The sequence below is a fragment of the Sardina pilchardus genome, chromosome 10 (genome assembly GCF_963854185.1).
Source record: "Sardina pilchardus chromosome 10, fSarPil1.1, whole genome shotgun sequence".
NCBI classification, from domain to species: Eukaryota; Metazoa; Chordata; class Actinopteri; order Clupeiformes; family Clupeidae; genus Sardina; species Sardina pilchardus.
In genome coordinates this window covers 33055906-33078623 of record NC_085003.1, presented here as the reverse complement: position 1 = coordinate 33078623, position 22718 = coordinate 33055906, and the positions used below count along the sequence as shown (strand labels likewise).

The 22718-nt window shown below is 44.3% G+C and overlaps 1 protein-coding gene across 1 annotated transcript; it reads right to left on the bottom strand.

Moving 5' to 3' along the window:
* Positions 1–728: 728 nt before the first annotated feature.
* LOC134093474 (guanylate-binding protein 1-like) lies at positions 729–19352 on the bottom strand. Its single transcript, XM_062546526.1, has 11 exons — positions 19157–19352; positions 18824–18901; positions 18550–18599; positions 17763–17872; positions 8195–8382; positions 7865–8107; positions 7161–7441; positions 6761–6973; positions 6570–6672; positions 853–1243; positions 729–747 (listed from the first exon to the last, which is right to left on the bottom strand). The coding sequence occupies exons 1-11, from the start codon at positions 19350–19352 to the stop codon at positions 729–731; spliced, it is 1872 nt and encodes a 623-aa protein (XP_062402510.1).
* Between the last annotated feature and the right edge of the window lie 3366 nt (positions 19353–22718).

Sequence of the window (22718 nt, the reverse complement as noted above, 5' to 3'; positions counted from 1 at the left end):
TCAGCGTAGCCAAAACCATGCACGGTTGCGAAACAGTAAACATTAGTTAGTGCACCTGCTGGTTAAACCCAGAATAACAAGATGTTTGATTTTTCATCTTTCAACCCTTCACTATTGAGGGCCAGAAACCTGTTTAAACGTAAAGGTTGCAGGGAGTCCCTGACAAGCAGCTATGTGACTTACCCTGCCATAATGCAACTCATTCTTTAATTACTTTGAGTTACTACATGTTCTTGATTAAACACACTCGGGTCACGTGAAAGAGAATAGTCTTTATTAACTGTCAGGTATTACACCATGAGGACCTGTTTACATGTAGCACTAGACTCTATCAGCCTACTGCTCAGTTAAAATAGTATGGATTAGTTTCAGTTCAAAGAGAAAAAACAGTTAAAGCATTATGATCATGACAGGCGCTTTCTGTAGAACTGAACAGCACACATGGTCTGCATGGCCCATGACACTAAAAACAGGTATTACTTTTGTTTATTCTAAATACAATTGTCATTGTAATCTCACAATGAAAACAATGAGGAAAAAAACTATCTTGAAGGGAAACACACACAGAGCGTCGCCACTCTGTTTTCTCTACCACTCTGGGGCAGAAGAGGATAGAAGAGGATAGAAGTGAAGACATGTTAGACACCATTTTTAAAGATGGCAGCTGCCCACTGAGTATACTTCAGGAAACAAACAACCAAAACTGAACATTTGGAAGTTATTGAAGCTCAGAAGTCAAACCGTGACCTTGATCACAAGATAACACACTTAAGACATGAGTTTTTGGATTTCAAAAAATGGTCCAAGAAAATCATGAGCTGGTTGTATTGGTTCCTGGTCTCATCTTGTTGCCGATTCTGTCGAGCCCTTTCCTCCTCATTTCTTCGCTCCAGCTCCTGCTTCTCTTCCTTCCAATTTTCCCTCAGCAGCTTAAGCTCCGTATCATATTTGGCTCGAGTTACGTCATGCTCCTTCTTGCTCTGTTCTATCTCCTTCTGTAGCTTCTTGGCTTCCTCTTCAAACCCTTTTTCCAGCATAATCTTCTGCTCACTCATCTTGCTCTCCAGAGCTCTCTCAAACTCCTGCTCATAACGTCTCTTCTCTTCCTCATGTTTTCCTTCCACCCATTTAATTTTCTCTTCATAACTGTCCTGGTCTGCTTTCATCTTTGCTTCCAACAAGTGCTTCTCTTCCTTTTCAGCCTCCATCTTCTGTTCCAAGAGAAAAGCTTTCTCTCTCTCCTCTGGTAATGAAGAGAGGATAAATTGTAACTTGGTAAAGAGCAGACATGAAGAAAAATAACAACCGAAACAGACTACAAAGAGTGCAATTTAATTCCCAGTTGTTGAGTTGTTAAAAAAATTTTGGAAATACCATGTTTTCTATTAAGGGTCTATTCAGTTCATCCATTTCACTTTGTGTCTTCTTTTCAAAATTGTATTGGATGGATGGACTTTTCAGCGTTACCAGATATAATATGGTTGACCAGGGCCACTGTAGGAGAACTTAACTTTAGGGGCAAGGCCACTTGGCCTCTGGTTAGGCATTTGGGGGGCAAAAAGGTCACACATCAGGTGTTCCCACCCTGCCTTGCGCGTTGATTTCATTCACTATTGCCCTCATTTTAGCCTGAGTTAGGAGACCAATCACAGAACAAGGGGGAAAGCAAGACGATGATGAGCTATGCACAGAGGCATTTGATAGACATCCGTAACACCCAGGGGTTAAATTGGGATTGGTTATGTGGGGGGGCTCTGCCCCGTACCCGCCTCCGGCCTGCCCAAATATACATTTGTAAAATACCCTCTAATTTGATAACCATATCATATTGCCCCCATACCGTATTGTTATTGTTTATTATTGTGTATATTGTTTTGAAGAAAATTCTGTGGGGGTCGGGGGGTCCTCCCCCAGATTTTTTTTACTATCATACATGTTATTTGCTACATTCTAGTGCATTTTAATGGGTTGTTAGCTGACTTTACAGAGGTAGGTTGAGCCATAATATTTAAAATCTTGTCACAATGTTAAGGTGAAAAATCAGCATGTGGAGAAATGTTCAATATGTTGGTGTAAATATTGATCCCTCCACAAACAGACACACATAATTACTAGTAGCTAAAAATGTTTTGTCATTTGTGTACTGATTTCAAGACTATTACACTTAGTCATATCTTTAATGGGGTGTGTAGTCTAATTGATTGCACATTAGTGGTGTGTGCAATTGAGTGCCAGTCGCTTTAAGAAATACGTGAGGGTGATTAGCCTTCATTCTCACGGTTTTACGCGAGTGAAACAAAGTTGCATAGTGCATGACAAGGATATTTGGATGCAATTCTTTATGCTTTCTGTGTCATTAGATAAAATACATGTTCAAAACACTAACAAGTCGAAGAAAATCGTTCTGGGATCATATAAGAGATGAGTGTTTTGCAGTGTTCCTTTATGATTTTAGTGAGCACTATGACTTTAGTTAGCAAGCTCTTTCCAGGTACAGTTGCGTAGAACGCGGTGGGCAGCACAGAACGTGCCGCACCACTAGCCTCAACTACTCGCTGAGGAGCAAGTATCAAATCAGTCTCGAACGTAGTAGAAGAGAAGTGTTAGTGTTCTAGAATCTCTGATCGCGAATGCCCTACTGAGCTTTGAGAGGTCGTCTTGCTATCAGGAAAACTAGACGGTTTTTGTCAATTGTTAAAAATAGATTGTTTAATCAGAACTGAAAAGCGTGAAAAAGGTTCTTTGCTTATGAGTTGTGATCATGTGTCATAGTCTAATACCGCATGAGCTTATGTGCCGGGGCTCAGCCCCGGAGAGCCCCGGCCCAATTTAATCACTGGTAACACCCAATGAACAGATCTGGGCATTTTTTTTTAATCTGAGAAAATGAACATCTGGTTACCAGACAACGTCTCATGTGAGAAGTGGACGCTAGCCAGGCTAGTAGGCTACATGAAAATTATTAAATTGAAGTGCAGACCTACACACCACCTCACTAGACTATTAGCGTTTAGGAGCATAATCTTGAAAAATGGCCGCCATATTGAATTTTTGGGTGGCCAGCGGCTTTTCCAGAAAAGTGGCCCTTAGAGAGTATCTGTGCCAAATGTCATGCTTTTATATCAAAGTGAATGATTTTTTTCACTAATCTGCTTTACTATAACTTCTGCCACTTATCCTATAGATAAGGTAGACTCAACAGAGTACTATTTGCGTGAGTATTAACCTGTGAAGATTCTATGCAGATCCAGAGATGTTGCTAGCTTTATGGCGATGCAGTCATCCTGAAATAAGCGTAGCAGCGGCCAGTGTCAAGTTACTTGGAAAAAGTAGTCACTGATTACTTTTCCAAAAAAGTAATCCTGTTACTTTACTGATTACTTTTCCCCCAAAAGTAATTAGTTACTTTACTAATTACTTTACTCAGTTAATTTTCAACACACTAGCTAGGCTACACAACCTGAATATGCTATAAAGCAATACACCTTGCAGCCTAATTCTATTCTTTCTGCATGTTCCATTCCATCATATAAAATAGAATCAAATGCAGTGTTGTGCATAAACGAGTTCTGTGAACTATGAACTGCATGCAACACATTTGTAAATAAAGAACTTGAACATGAATTCGTTCAGATTATGTTAAATGAACAACGAGCGTCACCGCTGAGTTCCAATTAAACGCAGTTAATCTGCTCGAATTGCCTGTGTCACGCTCCAATCTTTCATCGATGCTGCGGATGTAACAGGCTACATGCTGCATTGTTGCAACAAATTCAAAACGGGCGCGCTGTAGGTGGTAAAACAAAAACAGGAAGCCCTGGTACAAATTAACCCTTATGTCCACCGAAAACAAGTTTGAACGTCAAAAGACATTTGAGTTGAAGCAGCAGTCCAGACTGAAAGCTATAGGCAAAAGCATAAGTCATCGAAATAAAATGAAAGTAAAAAGAAGAATAAAAGTGAAGTAAAGATAAAAGAAGTCCATGCCCCGAACTATGGGAAAAGTGTAGGAAAACCCCAACTCGTGTAGGCTATTAAATGCAGCATGGTCATGCTCTCTCCTGCACTCCATTGTCTTGCTGTTTAGAAGTTTAGTAACGCAGCCTGCTTGCAGGAAAGTAACAGTAATCTAATTACTGTTTTTGCAATTGTAATCCCTTACTTTACTCGTTACTTGAAAAAGGTCATCGGATTACTGCCCAGATAGCAAAACTACACTGGGACGGAACTGGGCCACATCTACCACAACATTCGGCACGGATCTGCATAATGGACCTGATCCGGCGTCCAAACGCACATCGGTCCAAAATTGTTTTGGATCCGTTTAACTGATCTGGTGCCAATAAGGGCTAAGACTGCTCCCAACAAACAAGATAACGTCCCGGCGATGATTCAGAGCATTTTAAAAAAACATATTTTGTCACTGCGACGTAAAAAGAGGAAAATTCGAATTTCTACGAGTTTCACCCAACTACCTGTTCACCGTTTAGCTTTTGCGCCGTTTAGCTTACACAAGTCAATCTGTCACGAAGCCTGTGGCGTTAGGTCACTATTTATGGGAGTGAAACAGCTGTCAACATTGTTAAGCACTGCAGTAATTAGCCTGCAGTAATGATTTGCCATTATGCCAGTATTTAAGTACACACACTTATTTATCTTACCCATGGATGCAGCTTGGAGATTGATGATCACGTCCAGATGAATAAATATTAGATTAGTTAGCTGGATATTTATACCCGGTTAGGTCTAATACTTTCACGACTACGGTGTATTTCCCCCCTAATAAATTACTAAGTCAATGGTCATATCTGGTAATGTTATTGTTCAAAACATCAGTGGAGTAGGTTAGCCTATAAGCTAAAATGTCCCAACCACATTGTTTCAAAATTCAAAACTAATATTTGCAATGCATGCTGGGAAGCAAACCTCAACAAAGTAGGCCTACACAAAATATAATTAAAGTTATCAGAGAATGTCTAGGTTATATTTTATATCTAAACCATGAGGTTTATAAAGTCATAAAATTGTGATAAGCATCCTTAATTCTTCTGCAAAGTTTTTTATAGTGGTGACCAGTTGGGGATGTGGTGAATGTCTGCTTAAAGTCATATGTAATATGGGACCTGTATTGCAGATCCGTACCACACACAAGAAGCGGACCCGTACCACACATAAGAGGCGGAACCGCATTGCAGATCCGTACCACACACAATAGGGCTCGGGCACACGACTTGCATTCTGGATATTGCCGCCATGTTGATAGCGCACCGAACGTGATGTCCATTCATTCAGATGCAGAAGACAAGAAGCAGAAATATAGTATTAGCGATTCTTTTCCTCTTGCGGTCCTGGGTTGCGCTGTTACACCCCACTACATAGCAACATACGACCAAGAAGGCAAAAACTAAGTGATAGGAACACACTAATAGGCGGGAGTAAATCCATAGTAATCCATAGTAAACTAAGGAGTGAGGCTGCCAATATGGCTGTGCCCGCAAAGTTTTCACGTCATGATCCCGAGCCCTATAAGCGGACCTGTGCCACACATAAGAGGCGGAACTGTATTGCAGATCCGTACCACACACAGTAAGCGAACCCGTACAGGTCCGCTTCTTGTGTGTGGTACGGATCTGCAATACGGGTCCGCTTATTGTGTGTGGTAGGCCTACGGATTTGCAATACGGGTCCACTTATTGTGTGTGGTAGGCTACGGGTCTGCTTCTTGTGTGTGGTACGGATCTGCAATTCATGGGTTTCATCAGGTCCTTTTCCGCAGGTGCATAAAATGAAGCACCTTGATTATCAACGCAGACTGCATGGTACTTGATACACCTATGCAAAGGGACCTGATGAAACCCATGAATACGGGTCTGCCTCTTGTGTGTGGTACGGATCTGCAATACGGGTCCCTTTATTGTGTGTGTGTGGCACGGGTCCTCTTATTCTGTGTTGTACGGATCTGCAATACGGGTCCGCCTCTTGTGTGTGGTACGGATCTGCAATACGGGTCCGCTTATTGTGTGTGGGCCACATCTGGCCCACAGTCAGATACCGTAGGTCCGCTACATGCGGATCTAAAGGCTTTTATGCGGATCCGGCCCAAAGGAAATTGTTAACTGGGTCAGAACGCGTTTGGTTGCTATGCAACTGCTAACTCAAAGAACATGGAATGCCGTCTCGTTTAAATCAAAGCGAAGAATCAACCGTTGCGGCGTGATTATTAGCTGTGAAGAGCTGTGAAGAGAACGCGTCTCGTCCAATCAGATATTGCTAAATCGTTCGACCAGACCTAACTGTTGTATAACATAGAATATATATACGTCTATGGAATAAATTGTATGGAATAAACTTCCATGAAGTAGATGAAAAAAAAAAACTTTTTATGAGTCATGTAACGTAAGTTTTAATTTAATTTAAATTTTAATTTAAATTCACTTCATTTATGTAAAAAATCAACAGATTAGATAATTAAATCGTTTCTGTGGTCTTGATTAATTATACAGTTTCCTGATTAAATTTCCCAATTGCTTGACAGCCCAAATACGAACAACACCTTTATCTTTGCTCACCAGAAATGTGTTTTTCTTTCTCACTCAGCTTGCTATCTGCCTGTCTGATGTGTTCAGATTCCTCGCTTTTCTTCGTCACAAACTTCTCCAGGACTTCTTTAGCCTGTGAGGGAATCACAAACACACAATGATGATGATGATGTTGCTGTATTATCCTTTGCATTAACCTTTGAATGTCTGGTGTGTATAACCTTGACTGATTCTTTGGTCTGACTGTTGTATTCCTCCACAATATGATCCATGTCCTGGCGGTAGAGTTTGTAACCTCCAGGTTTAGCATAGCCTCCCTTCTGGAGCTTATCGGCCATATCAGCAGATAGACGATTCAAAAGATCCCGGCATTTTTTCTTTGAAGCCTCCTCATTGATTTTTAAATGCTGCTCAAAATGTAGATCAATGCCTCTCTGTAATTTCATGTTAAACAGTGAATCCTTACTTTTGTTCATAAGTGGGGAAAGACATTACATAAACTGGAAAAAAACAGGAGTAATATTTTGTTTTATATTTATTTAAAATTTTGGAAAGTTTGTATAGAACAGAATATAATGACGAGTTACTGCTCCTTTAATAACTTGGAATGGGAACTCTGACCTCTAAAGAATTCATAAAGTCTCCCTCATCGTCCTTGAAGCATCGCTTCATGAACTCCTGAATGGCCATGCTGTTGAGTTCCCGATGTTTAGAGGTCACGACCTGCAGCTCTACAGGAAAGGTTTGCTTCAGCCGGTCCATTCCACTCCGATACAAACAAACCCCATCTTCTACTGCAGCTTTATTCTCCTTCTCTGAGATGGCGACCACAGCATTCTCCAGACAGGGCATTCCACCACTGGAGATGGTGTCTACGTACGTCTTTGCTAGATCACCAAGGACTTCACGGAGACAAGGAAAGACACACAGGTGTATTCAAGGACATGTGATATGGAGGCCAAGATCAATACATATATGAAAAACACTTGAGCATGAGAAAACTTAAAGGATGTCTAGCCACAAATTGATCTCACATTTTACGGAATCTGAAAGTTAATGTGGGAATGTTTATAGATAGATACAGTATAATTGCAAATTAACTATCGTCTTGAAGTGAAGACAAAACAAATGTCTTCCACTACTCTTGCTCTGATATTCCAGTGGTGACATAAAAGCTAGGCTTACATTGATGATGAACTGATCTGGTCAGTTAAAAGAGTAGGCTAAATTAAAAATCCATCATTTGCTTTGTTGAATATCGTAGTTGAACAGTTGGAATTGTCACCTCTCAGTCATCACATTCACAACATGTTCCCATAACTCACCTTTCCCACTGACGGTGTGTCCACCTTTCAACAATTTCTCTTGGCTGTGTTCAAAAACAAAGGAGCAAAACTCTTCTACAACCTCCAAAAAAGCAGCAGAAAGCTCATCTGGATTCAAACTCTCCAAACGAGACATATTGTCTGGATTAGTCGGAAATGGAAATGTATAACATCTCCGAGATGGAAAATATTTTCGGATGCACTCTCTTGGACGGTTATAATCCACTTCATTTTCTGAACAACCTTCAAAGAAATGTGAATGATTAATAAAGGGGTGCACAAACACTCTGACAACATGTTTGGGGTTCATCCGTGTTCTTTCATTCACACCTTTCTTCAGCTGAAGGCCGTACTCCAGGTATTCATCCCCTGTCACATCCTGACCACCGATCTTTAGCTCCAGAGTGAAGTCCCTCACGGTCCAGACAAAATTTGGGAAGAACTTCACAAAATCTGAATCGTCTCCTTCTTCATCAGACGATCTGACCTTTATAAATCTACTAATCTCTGTTACATATCTGCAAAGGGTTGAGGAGTTAGTACTCAGGAATTAGATGTAACTGCTTCTGGTACAGCTAACCATCAAGATACAATGGGCTACACACTAAATAAACACTGAAACTGTAATGATACTTTATGGGTGTGTGGTGAGACGCACGGCCTGAGCCCTTCCTAATGATTAGGGCGGTCACAGCCAATGGTGTGCGTTGCCGTTCTATTTAGTCTGGAGTAGCCTTATGTTGGCAGACGCCGTGATTGGTCTCCATGTGACTTCCTGTTTTGCCCCTCCAGTCAACTTTCTACCGGTATGTACACTCTTCCTCTGTATGCTCGGACTATGGTTAAATTGTTTGTAGTATAGTGACTGATGCTTTGCTACTTGCTGTGGTGGCTTTGCAGCGCTTTCATCTGTTGCTTGGCGGTGTTCGGTCTGGGTTAGTGGTTTTGGTGCTGGTTGTCAATGTCCGAGGATTGTAGAGGCAAACATTCAGCGGAGCTTCGTGAGCTCGCCGCTGACTAAGTGGGAAGCTGTCAACTTCCTGGTATGTATTCCTTGCATGGATTCCTATTGCCCTTGTTTTTAGCATTGTGTTTAGCAATAATGAGGTGTCCTGTATGCCTTTTTAGGTACTTCGGGTCGTATCTGTGTCTCCTGCTGTTTTTGCCATATTCGTTGCTTACACCGAGACGATATCTGCCCTGACCGGGCCACTACTCTGAAGATAACGGCGAAGACGTCGGCAACCACAGTTCGATACAAATGTTGTCTTGTCCGTGTGTGTTGTAACTTGTCGGTGTCATTACGAACGCATGTCTGTGAGTGGATTTATGTGTACGTGTGTGTGCGCGAGTGTATTTGTGCCCTGGGGAAAACGTGGGTAGCTTCAGGAATCTGGCTTAATGTTTTGCCTTAGCCTTGTATTACCTACATGTTAAACCCCTGGCAGGAGGCCCGTCATAGCTGTGGATAGCCAGTAGGCCATCACGTATGTAACCATTGAAGCCTGATTTATGTCTGTCTGTTGGTTTTCTTTGTTCTTTATTTTCTCTACTTGTATGTTGGTCATTGTCTTGTTCTCTTTTGATTTATGTTTTTGACACTGGTGGGAGGCCTTCTGTAACTGCTGTAGATCGCTAGTGATCCCATTGCAGGCCACCCTTTGTCCTTATATTTTGGTTTTCTTTCTTTTTGTTTCTTTTGATTTGCTGCATGCTGTGCGTTGGATACTAGCACTGGTGGGAGGCCATCTTGAATTTGCTGCGGATCATCAGTGGTCCGCTTAGCCGCCCAATACATCTATCCTTCTGGCATTGTGTCTGCGTGTGGGTCGTGCATGTGTTTGTTGTGCATGTGTTTGTTGTGCATGAGTTCGTGGTGCATGTGGTTGTGCATGTGTTGGTTGTGCATGTGTTGGCTGTGCGTGTATGGTTGTCTGGTTTTCACCTCTTCTCTGTTCTTAGGTGCTGAGTGCTCCAGGCAGGGAGGCAGTTACATCTTCTAGGGGGAGGTGTCCCCTTTTCCTTTGTGCGTGTGGTTCACGTGTGCCCCTTGAATGGGATTTCTACTTATTTTTGCTATTGTGCTATATCTTGTTTTTTGAGGTGTGTATGTGCAAGCACGAGTGCCTGGCTGGTGTTTTTGGGATCCATCTCCTGGCAATTCGCCCCCTGCTGGTAAGCCTCAGCCCTGATAAACTTGTCTACGCTCCTCTCCCATGGTATGATTGAAACTTGTCTTGTTTGTCTTGTATGTTTGACATTTTTATCCTTGTAATAAAGACAACCTATTATTGGAACTCTGCCTCTGGTGTCTTAGTCAACGAACTTGTGTGCTAAATTCTAATTGTGTATTTATTGGTTGATATCTCCCTGGGTGCAATTCCCAGGGTGGCGTAGTCTGCTACCCCCTACTGGTAATGCCACATTTGGCGTAGTCGGGGCAGGATCGACTTCCAAACACCAGGGGCGCATGTTCTGATAATTGTTGTCTTTACTGTGGTTGTTGCCGTAAAAGCTTATTTTTCACTTCAGGCATTTTGATTAACCTGTTCTTTCTATATGTGGGTAGGTGTGTGTTGGCAAAAACAGCAGGAGGCTTAGTTTGACCCTTGCAGCGCTTGCATCTCCTTGACAGTGGACATATTGGTAAGTCATTCTTTTTGTTGTAAATATGGAAGCCGAGTTACAGGAGCTTAGGGAGATGGTGGCTCAGCTTAAAGCTGACAATGAGAAGTTGAAGCAGAGGCCAATTCCAGGATCCCTGGGTGATGCAGGCCCATCCTCTCCCTCAAATGTACCTTTGCCTGGTGAGCCTGGGCCCCCGGTAGCACAGAGCTTAGTGTTTGTTCCCCGTGATAGAAAGTGTCCCATGTTTAATGGCAAGTCAGGGATGAAGGTTACTGAATGGTTTGAAGAGGTGGAAGCTTGCATGCGGGCTCGGCACCTTTCCGTAAATGATCAGGCTTTCTTTCTGTACGACCATTTAGAAGGGGAGGCCAGACAGGAGATAAAGTATCGGCCGAGTACTGACCGAAATGATCCTAAAAAGATCAAAAATATTCTCCAGGAACTGTATGGGTGCTCCCAGTCCTATGTAGCCTTGCAAGAGGCCTTCTTTTCTAGAAAGCAGCAAGATGGCGAAACCTTATTGGAATTCTCTTTGGCTTTAATGAATCTTATGGACAAAGTTAAGAATCGTGCACCCTCTGGTTTGGTGAATGCGGAGGTTTTGTTGCGAGATCAGTTCTCAGAGCATGTTATTGATGGTACCTTACGGAGGGAACTTAAGCAGCTTATAAGACGCCAGCCAACCATGACCATGTTAGAGCTCAGAGCAGAGGCTATCAGGTGGGAGCGTGAAGGCATGCCAGGTGGCACGAGGGGTCGCAGTCAGTCGGTTCCATCTATACACGGTGTCCAGTATGCAGTACAGGGAGGCCCTATGCCCGTTCCTAGCAGCTCCACTCAGGGATCTAAGTTATCAGAGCTGAAGGACATGTTGAGACGTCAACAAGAGCAGCTCAATCAGCTGTCCCAGAGTGTGGCTATGTTACAGCGTCCTCAGCACAGGCCTCGGGGTAACCCCGTCATATGCAGGCGGTGTCAGCAGCCTGGCCATTTTGCCCAAGATTGTGATGGGCCTCGGGTCCCCCCTCGCGCCCAGGGCCCCATGGCTGGTCACTCTAGAGGCGATGGACAGTCTTCTCGTCAGTTGGCGGGAAACTGGCACCCACCGAACTGCTGAGCCAAAGTTCAGGTGGGGGGTTGCCTGGCTCGAGTAATTTGTCCGTCAGATCTAGCTTAATGTCATCATGTCCCCATTTAAATGTACTTATGGGTGGAGTCTCTGTACAATGTTTAATAGATACTGGGTCTATGGTGTCCACCATCACAGAGACATTCTTTGTAAATCACTTTGAGCCCTGGGGCTCTGACCGTTTACGTTCCTGTCAATGGCTACAACTCCGGGCCGCCAATGGGCTGGCTATACCCTATGTAGGCTACTTAGAACTGGACGTTGAACTTTGTGGAAAGTCTGTACCACGCTGTGGTGTTCTAGTTGTTAAAGACCTGCCTGGGGGGGTTGGCCTCCAGGCACCTGGTGTGGTTGGAATGAACATCCTGAACAAATGCTACTATGAGCTCTTTGGGCAATATGGTCCTGCCCTTTTCAGTCTGCCCTCTGTCTCTCAGGCCCACAGTGCCGTTGTTGAGGCCTTACAGCAGTGTCATTACGCAGAGACTCACCCCATTAGGCCAGGGAAAGTGAGGGCTCGTGGAGGTCGAGCCCATCGCATCCCAGGTGGCACTATGGTGATGGTAGCAGCTACATGTTCAGCACAGTTTTCCAACACACCTGTTTTGTTTGAACCCACTGACAGAGGGCTCCCTGCTGGCTTGTTGGCTTCGCCATCTATGATTAGAGTGACCCATGGTACTAGCTACATACCGGTAGTGAATGTAAGCACGACAGATGTATTGCTATATCCCCGCACGGAGTTGGGTAGCTTGTGTGGTGCGCAAGTAGTGAGTTTGTCAGAGAATATCACTGAGGTCAACACTATGACTGCCACCGTTTCCTCCCAGATGGCAGCACCTTCAGTACAGGCACAGCTTGAGGAGGTTGACCTCTCTGTCTTGCCAGTTGCAGATCAGGAACAAGTCCGTGCTTTGTTACAGCGGTTTAGTGGAGTCTTTGCCAGCCATGATGGTGACCTGGGTTGTACAAACCTCATCTCTCATCAGATCCCACTAACTGACGATGTGCCAGTTCGACAACGACACCGGCGCATCCCACCATCAGAATATGAAATGGCTAAAGCTCATATCAATGGGTTGCTGGAGGCACAAGTTATTACTGAGAGTTGTAGTCCGTATGCATCCCCAATAGTGTTAGTCCGAAAGAAGGATGGTAGTCTCCGCATGTGCGTTGACTACCGTCAACTCAATGCTAAAACTCGGAAAGATGCTTTCCCTCTTCCCCGTATTGAAGAATCCCTCGATGCCCTGGCAGGAGCCCGCTGGTTTTCTACCATGGACTTAGCCAGTGGGTATAACCAGGTCCCGGTAGTGGTAGGTGATCGTGCCAAGACTGCCTTCTGCACACCGTTTGGCCTTTTTGAATGGCAGAGAATGCCATTTGGTCTCTGTAACGCGCCAGCAACCTTTCAAAGGTTGATGGAAAGGATTTTTGGAGACCAGCAATGTCAAACCTTGTTACTATATCTGGATGACATTGTGGTCTTTTCTTCATCTGTTTCCCAACACCTGGAAAGATTAGAACTTGTTCTGGAGCGTCTACAACATGAGGGCCTTAAGGCTAAGTTGAGCAAGTGTGCATTTTTCAAACGGGAGGTTGGCTACCTAGGTCATGTAATTTCCAGTCAGGGTGTGGCGACGGACCCTCAAAAGATTGAGGCAGTGGCTAGCTGGCGTTGCCCCAGCACAGTCTCAGAGGTACGGTCTTTCCTGGGGTTCGCTAGTTATTACCGCCGCTTCGTGGAGGGGTTTGCCAAGTTGGCGGCTCCCCTCCATAAGCTGGTGGCAGTGCTGGGTGGCAACAAATCAAAGCGGAGCCCAAGCCAGAGTATAATGTCCCTGTGGTCTGAAGATTGCCAGCAAAGCTTCAATGCACTAAAACAAAAACTGACTACTGCTCCCGTCCTGGCATATGCTGATTTCAGTTTGCCCTTCATCTTAGAAGTGGATGCGAGCTACAGCGGGTTAGGAGCTGTCCTCTCTCAGGAACAAGGAGGGAAGGTGCGTCCCATAGCTTATGCCAGTCGTGGTCTTCGGCCCACTGAGCGCAACATGTCCAACTACAGTTCTATGAAGTTGGAATTTCTTGCGCTCAAGTGGGCCATGACCGAAAAGTTTAGGGAGTACTTGTTAGGGCAGCACTGTGTAGTTTATACGGACAATAATCCCCTAAGCCACTTGTCCTCTGCGAAATTGGGCGCGGTAGAGCAGCGCTGGGTCGCTCAAATGGCTCCTTTCCACTATGAGGTCAAATACCGCTCTGGCAGACAAAACCGCAATGCGGATGCTCTGTCGAGGCAGAATCCCCCGGACCCCCCTGATTTGGCTAATATGGCTCTGGGTATGACTCTTCCAGCCTCCTTACAGCAGGCTGTGCAAGCACAGCCAGTAACTCTGGTGACCCAAGCGGTAGTTACAGCTTTGCCTGAAAATAATCTTCATACCTTGCGCTCCAGCCAGGACCAAGATTCCATTCTCCAGGAGGTTTTGCCACACTGGAGGCGAGGGGTTAAACCTGGGCCCTTTGAGCGACAGGGTATGTCTAAGTCGGGATTAGCCCTGTTGCGTCAGTGGGATCGGCTAGTGGAAAGGGAAGAGGTTATGTACCGTAGGGTGTTTCGTCCAGACGGAGCAGAGGAATATTTCCAACTATTACTCCCGGCTAGTATGAAGTCTGATGTTTTGACTCAGCTCCATCAGGAGCATGGCCACCAGGGGACTGAGCGTACCCTGGAGTTGGCGCGTAGACGGTGCTACTGGCCTAGCATGTCATCGGATGTGGCTCGTTGGTGCCTTGAATGCGAGCGATGCCAAATAGCCAAAGACACTAAACCCCCAGCACGTAGCTTCATGGGGCATCTGTTGGCCTCACGGCCTAATGAAGTGCTGGCCATAGATTTTACGTCACTAGAACCTTCTCGGTTGGGAGTGGAAAACGTTTTAGTTTTAACGGATGTGTTTAGCAAATATTCTCTGGCCATCCCCACCCAGGACCAGCGTGCCCCTACTGTGGCCAAGGTACTGGTCAACGAGTGGTTTTATAAGTTTGGTGTCCCCGCTCGCATTCATTCCGACCAAGGTCGTTGTTTTGAGGCAACGCTCATCCAACAACTTTGCCAGCTTTATGGGGTTGAGAAATCACGCACCACGCCCTACCACCCGGCTGGTAATGGCCAGTGCGAACGCTTTAATCGCACCCTACATAATCTCCTTCGTACCTTGCCCGCGTCTCGAAAAAGAGATTGGGTTGCTTGCCTCCCACAACTACTGTTTTGTTATAACACTACTCCGCATGCAGTAACTGGTGAATCCCCTTACTTTCTGTTGTTTGGCCAAGAACCCCGCCTGCCGCTTGACTTCTTGCTAGGAACAGTACCAGACCCGGTGGCAGGGACAGTGCATGATTGGATTGAGGAACACCAAGCCAGGTTGCAAGTTGCCTTTCAGGGAGCTGAAGGCCGGCTTCAGGCCGCAGCTGGTAAACGTAAAGAAGCCCATGATCGCCAGGTTAAAGACCTAGCGCTGGTAATAGGCCAGTTGGTTTACCTCCGTAACCACAGCATGAGAGGCTGCCATAAGATTCAGGACCTTTGGAGCCCGGTGGTGTATGAGGTTATCAGAGCCCCCCCAGCCAACGGGGCTGTATACACCATTGCCCCTGTGACTGATCGGAGCAAAGTGCGACAGGTACATCGAGGTCTCCTTAAAGCCCGTGTGGGAAGCAATGCACCAGTTGGTCCTCCTCACATTAGTCCACCGGTTGAGGAGACTGTTGTGGCGAGGGAGGAAGACTTTGATAGCGACTTGGCATTATTGCCCCCGGCACTGATGCTGCATCCAGTGGAGACACCCGTTACCTCCGCCAGCCTACCCCCCCAGGCTGAGCATACTGATCCCCCAGTAGGGGAACCACTAACATCACCTGCTGGACAGAGCCCCACTACGTTAGACACCTGTATCCCAGTAGGTCCCTCCCCTACTCTAGATGGTCAGCCTAGTACTAGCAGGGATGCCCATACTGGGGGTACACCAATTGTCCTTGCAGTGGATAATTTAGATGAAGCAGAGACCAGTGTGTCAGTGCCATCCCCAGGGGTCCCAGCCACTTCCTGTCCACGCCGGACAGAGAGAGCCAAAGCAGGCCAGCATTCAAACCTCCACCATTTACCCCAGGCAGCAAGCCGGCAGCGGATATGTCCTAGCGGCCCGGATTCAAGTTTAGTCAGTGCTGCTCTTCGGCCTGAGGGTTCGGATGTAGCTGCTAGCCTGCCTATCGTCGGGACGCCGACTGAAAAGGTGGGGGTAGATTGTGGTGAGACGCACGGCCTGAGCCCTTCCTAATGATTAGGGCGGTCACAGCCAATGGTGTGCGTTGCCGTTCTATTTAGTCTGGAGTAGCCTTATGTTGGCAGACGCCGTGATTGGTCTCCATGTGACTTCCTGTTTTGCCCCTCCAGTCGACTTTCTACCGGTATGTACACTCTTCCTCTGTATGCTCGGACTATGGTTAAATTGTTTGTAGTATAGTGACTGATGCTTTGCTACTTGCTGTGGTGGCTTTGCAGCGCTTTCATCTGTTGCTTGGCGGTGTTCGGTCTGGGTTAGTGGTTTTGGTGCTGGTTGTCAATGTCCGAGGATTGTAGAGGCAAACATTCAGCGGAGCTTCGTGAGCTCGCCGCTGACTAAGTGGGAAGCTGTCAACTTCCTGGTATGTATTCCTTGCATGGATTCCTATTGCCCTTGTTTTTAGCATTGTGTTTAGCAATAATGAGGTGTCCTGTATGCCTTTTTAGGTACTTCGGGTCGTATCTGTGTCTCCTGCTGTTTTTGCCATATTCGTTGCTTACACCGAGACGATATCTGCCCTGACCGGGCCACTACTCTGAAGATAACGGCGAAGACGTCGGCAACCACAGTTCGATACAAATGTTGTCTTGTCCGTGTGTGTTGTAACTTGTCGGTGTCATTACGAACGCATGTCTGTGAGTGGATTTATGTGTACGTGTGTGTGCGCGAGTGTATTTGTGCCCTGGGGAAAACGTGGGTAGCTTCAGGAATCTGGCTTAATGTTTTGCCTTAGCCTTGTATTACCTACATGTTAAACCCCTGGCAGGAGGCCCGTCATAGCTGTGGATAGCCAGTAGGCCATCACGTATGTAACCATTGAAGCCTGATTTATGTCTGTCTGTTGGTTTTCTTTGTTCTTTATTTTCTCTACTTGTATGTTGGTCATTGTCTTGTTCTCTTTTGATTTATGTTTTTGACACTGGTGGGAGGCCTTCTGTAACTGCTGTAGATCGCTAGTGATCCCATTGCAGGCCACCCTTTGTCCTTATATTTTGGTTTTCTTTCTTTTTGTTTCTTTTGATTTGCTGCATGCTGTGCGTTGGATACTAGCACTGGTGGGAGGCCATCTTGAATTTGCTGCGGATCATCAGTGGTCCGCTTAGCCGCCCAATACATCTATCCTTCTGGCATTGTGTCTGCGTGTGGGTCGTGCATGTGTTTGTTGTGCATGTGTTTGTTGTGCATGAGTTCGTGGTGCATGTGGTTGTGCATGTGTTGGTTGTGCATGTGTTGGCTGTGCGTGTATGGTTGTCTGGTTTTCACCTCTTCTCTGTTCTTAGGTGCTGAGTGCTCCAGGCAGGGAGGCAGTTACATCTTCTAGGGGGAGGTGTCCCCTTTTCCTTTGTGCGTGTGGTTCACGTGTGCCCCTTGAATGGGATTTCTACTTATTTTTGCTATTGTGCTATATCTTGTTTTTTGAGGTGTGTATGTGCAAGCACGAGTGCCTGGCTGGTGTTTTTGGGATCCATCTCCTGGCAATTCGCCCCCTGCTGGTAAGCCTCAGCCCTGATAAACTTGTCTACGCTCCTCTCCCATGGTATGATTGAAACTTGTCTTGTTTGTCTTGTATGTTTGACATTTTTATCCTTGTAATAAAGACAACCTATTATTGGAACTCTGCCTCTGGTGTCTTAGTCAACGAACTTGTGTGCTAAATTCTAATTGTGTATTTATTGGTTGATATCTCCCTGGGTGCAATTCCCAGGGTGGCGTAGTCTGCTACCCCCTACTGGTAATGCCACAGGTGCCTTGTACACTATGATGGTATGTGTACAGTGATGCAGAAGGATACTGGAGCTCCTCGATAGCCTTATTATAAATGGTGCCGCGGCTGTTGTACACCAGAGTGCTGCTCAGAAGAATGGCCAGAGCAAAGATCTTGGTGTCGTGGTTTCGGTCTCCCTAAAACAGAAGGAATGAAAGCTCAACACAAAGCATTTATGGCCTCTTGGGGCTTATTGCTCAAATCACTGTTACCTTGTTCACATCTCCCAATCCCTCATCTTATTGCTCAAATCACTGTTACCTTGTTCACATCTCCCAATCCCTCATCTTATTGCTCAAATCACTGTTACCTTGTTCACATCTCCCAATCCCTCATCTTATTGCTCAAATTACTGTTACCTTGTTCACATCTCCCAATCCCTCATCTTATTGCTCAAATCACTGTTACCTTGTTCACATCTTCCAATCCCTCATCTTATTGCTCAAATCACTGTTACCTTGTTCACATCTTAAATCAGTTACCTTGTTCACATCTCCCAATCCCTCATCTTATTGCTCAAATCACTGTTACCTTGTTCACATCTTAAATCAGTTACCTTGTTCACATCTTAAATCACTGTTACCTTGTTCACATCTCCCAATCCCTCATCTTATTGCTCAAATCACTGTTACCTTGTTCACATCTTAAATCAGTTACCTTGTTCACATCTCCCAATCCCTCATCTTATTGCTCAAATCACTGTTACCTTGTTCACATCTTAAATCACTGTTACCTTGTTCACATCTTAAATCACTGTTACCTTGTTCACATCTTAAATCACTGTTACCTTGTTCACATCTTAAATCACTGTTACCTTGTTCACATCTCCCAATCCCTCTGTGTCCAGCAGCACCAGTGTGTGTCCTGTAAAACACATCAATAATAAACCATATGCATATACATGATGATGCAGCACACACACATGTGGATATATTGTAGACGTGTGTGTGGGTGTGTGTGTGTGTGTGTGTGTGTGTGTGTGTGTGTGTGTGTGTGTGTGAGAGAGTTTGTGTGTGTGTGTTAAGAGTCAGGACATACAGTACATGTGCGTGTTTGTAAGATCAGGGGCTAGTGTGTCCAAGACATGCCTTGTTTAGAGGGGTGAGGCACACACCACATCCAGATTCCTTTGGTCTTGGATTCCACTGTGCTGCCCAGGGCAAAGCCTGCGTGGCACAGAGCAACTGGCCATTAGTGGACACACTTTACTGTTACACATGTAGCAGTTGGTCTGGGGACGAAGAGGTGGAGCAAGACAGACCTTGCTATCCTCTGCTGTGTTTCCCAAAACCATAGTTGCTAACCTGATAAAGAGTTATTTATTTAGTAAGCAACTGGTTTTGGGAAATGCGCCCCTGAATCTCATTCTGATTTAGGTCTGTGAAGTGAGGCTAGCCTCGAGGTTCCTGACACAATCTTACCTGATTGTTTTCCAGCCAGTCGGTTCATCAGGTAGGACTTCCCGGTGCGGTAGAGCCCCACAATACTCACCACCACCACCGGCTGCTTGATCTGCTGCAGGATTTTCAAAGCCTCCCGCTCCACTCTCAGACCTCCATTCTTCTCATTGCTAATGAAACACATCGGCTCCTGCATGCTCACTGGACGTGGGGCCATCTCTGAAATACACAAATACAATCTACTAAATTGGAAACAAATCTGACTGAAGACTGAAGCACTCAAACCTATGGGACATGTCTTTAACAGTGTCTGCCAGAACCCTTTACAGTGTTGCCAAGTCTGTTTGTTTTAAGCAACTTTGGGCTTGTGCGTTTGCAAAGTCACCTGAAAATATAAGTTGCGGGTTGCATTTTTTTTGTGCTTATTTTTTTTGTGCGATAGCTTCTTTTGGGCTTTCCCCATATCTGCTGCCTCTCTCAGTCTCATGCCTTTACCCATTTGAATTCAGACATTTCTCTTTGCCAAGTCAGAGTGATGTGCAGTGTTGGGGGTAACGAGTTACAAAGTAACAAATTACTGTAATTTCATTACTGTTGTCAGGAACGTAGAAACGTAACACATTACAGTTCAAATTTCAGTAACGAGTTACAGTTCCTAGTCTACAGTAACGCTAGTTACTGCGTTACCCACGTTTTTGCCTAGTGTAAAAATTAATATGTTGACTAATAAAACAAATAGTAGGCTCCATGAATTCTCTCTCCTTGGCTCTAGGTTAAATGAGACGGAGGTACTAGCGCATGCATAGCATACTGCTCTGGAGATCGGTTGTGCAGGGGTATCCAACTGCGGCCGCCACGCACTTTAATGCAGCCCGCCGCATGCATTAGTTTATCATAGATCTGGCCCGCCACCACACTTAGGTTACCATTGGCTGTTCGTTATTTCTTTCCAGCAACGACGTTGTGGTTAGCATTACTGCAAACTGCTTTACACTCTTCCTAGAGAACATTTACAATGTCAATATCAAAACAGCATGTTACATAGAAATAGGCCTATTTTCTTTCACTTTGAGGCATTTGTTTGCAACTTAAATACAGGGCTGGTATATTGAGTTTTCAAATGATTGGCAGTTTCAAATGCCACTTTATATAGCCTAGGCCTATGCAGCCCACTTTTCACATGTGTTGTAAATGTTATTTTTAAATTATTATCATTTTACACACTGCCAAGTTACACCTTGAACCATGTTCATGCTTTGCAGAATGTTTAAAAATGAAGTTAAATGAAAGAATAGGTCTTGTTTGAGCTGCATTTTTTTCTTACAGGATTTGTATGAGTGGGAAAAAAGTAAAGTAAAGTAATGAGTAGTGAGTTACTTTTTAACATTAGGAATGAGTAAAGTAATTCAATTACAGTTCAAAGCAGTAACTAAAGTGAAGTAACCAGTTACTTTTTTTTAGTAACTTACCCAACACTGGTGATGTGGTAAAGAGCTCAAAACCCTCAAAGAATAGAATAAGTTAACCAGATGCAATGCATGTGTTTAAGCGCTCGTAGCTATTTTGAAAGCTAAAGAAAGTAGCCTAGGCTAACATTGCTGGTAAATGAAGGCAGCAGTAGGTTTTATATTTATTAATGCAAGGAACGTCTGTTTGTGTGTCACTCTGTCTGTCTGCCTGTTCCACGCATAACTCTCGAACCACCCATCCGACTGACCTAAAATTTGACACAGGTCTTGCTAATGGCATGCGTGAGCGCAGTGCAAAGTTTGGTCGCTTTTGGACAAAAAATGACAGACATTGTTAAATTAAGCAAAATACAATTCTACCGCTATAGCCATTCTAACTCTAGCCACTGCCCTTCCCACTGTCACTTACTCCAGCATAGAAAAAAAAGCCCATTTCGCTGACAAAGAGGACATAGAATGGGTGAATTGAGTATTGTACTGTGTTCTCTGATGTTAGATATATAATAGAATATATTCAACATTGATCTATAGAAAATAAACTCAATTGCAATTTTATAAGCCCAATTAAAACGTATATTAGGGGTACCTCTTTAAGATTTAAGAGGGTGCCTGGTGATATCCCTTGGGCAATTTCGTATATTAAGCCTTTCTTGTCCAATGTGTTGACTATAGGCGGATATACTACAGGTGAATAGGGTAAACAAATGAACAAGCAGATATCACTATGAAACTTCACCAGTTGATTACTTAGATCAATATGAAAAATAAATGTATTACAGTTTTCTGAAATGTAATGTTTGAATATGCAAATTAGGTATGATGTAATTAAATATGCACTGATTTGCATAAACTTAAAAAGATCAAATCTGAACATTGGATAAAGCCAGTTTCATTTTTTTTTTCTTTTCATTAAGGTTCTCGTGAGCTTTTGGTAGACCAGACCACTTTAACCGACAAAACCAGGTTCACCTAAATTATGGCATTTGGCTGCCGGACTATTAGGCTGGGTATTGAAATGGTCCTTTTGACTAATTGGCGCCCTCTTTGGCAACCCCAATTGAAGTCCAATGGCTTTGCGTTATTTGACATCACAAGTAGGCTTTGTTCTAATTCGCCCATTTTTAAGTGGCTATTTCTAAGTTAAAGATTTTCATATGAAGGAGGGCACAACCATACCTCATGTGCATGATAGCTCTTTGGTTATGCACAACATCTACTAAATCATCAAAACCAAGACAAAGATGTTTTCCATTCTGTCACCTTTAACCCTATGAGCCCGACAGACGCAAAGTGCGTCATTGCATGAAAGAGCACAAGCCGGGCTTTCCAACGAGACTAGGCACTTGTCTGTATACAATCAAGTATGACAAGGGGGGAAAATCATGAAGTTAAATCAAAGTATATCATATTTACAGTCTATATTGCTCTGCGTTCACCCACGCATCCATTACTCTCGCTTGAATGACTCACGAACCCGGCATCGCACAGACATGCAGTGCATATCAAATGAAAGAAGAGAAACAAAGCTTTCCATTGATACCAAATACACTATATCGATCCTTTTGTGTTATGAAAAAAGACGAATAATAATGTCATATACTATGGCAAGGCATGTTCATAATATGGTTTTGAGATCCTGTATGGTATTCAATTCAAGACTCATATTGCATCCAAATTTGCTTGACAAATAAACACTTTTTTGCCTTTACTTTACTGGTGGTGGCTGGGTCGCTTGTTTTGGGCTTGTTTTCAGAGAACCGGTTGCTTTTTTTTCGCTCAAGACTTGGCAACACTGACCCTTTACTGAACTGATTAATGCAACATATTAGGTTTCATGAGTTAAAGTAAATGTTAAAGAAATTATTGTTATTATCATTGTTAAGTACATTTTGGAGTGTCACAGTTATCTTGCCAATATTTTCTGTGTACGTGCACTGCTTTTGCAAAGATTATTTTTGCCAACATTGTCCTTATGTGCGTCAAGGGAAACAGATGTACCTGCAAAAGCAGGATATGGGAGTGAGGACGAATAAGGACGAGGCCACACTTCTTTCAATAAAAAGTTGCCCTGAGTTTCAGAGGACAGAGATTGTTTGGCAGGGAGGGGAATCCTG

What these genes read in the sequence shown, in the direction of transcription:
- LOC134093474 (XM_062546526.1), bottom strand. Translation starts at nt 19,352, where the DNA reads ATGGCCCCACGTCCAGTGAGCATGCAGGAGCCGATGTGTTTCATTAGC. An exon ending in ACTGGCTGGAAAACAATCAG is followed by an intron (nt 18,902 to 19,156) that starts GTAAGATTGTGT and finishes TGTGCCACGCAG; the next exon opens with GCTTTGCCCTGGGCAGCACA. An exon ending in CGGCCTTCAGCTGAAGAAAG is followed by an intron (nt 8,108 to 8,194) that starts GTGTGAATGAAA and finishes ATTTCTTTGAAG; the next exon opens with GTTGTTCAGAAAATGAAGTG.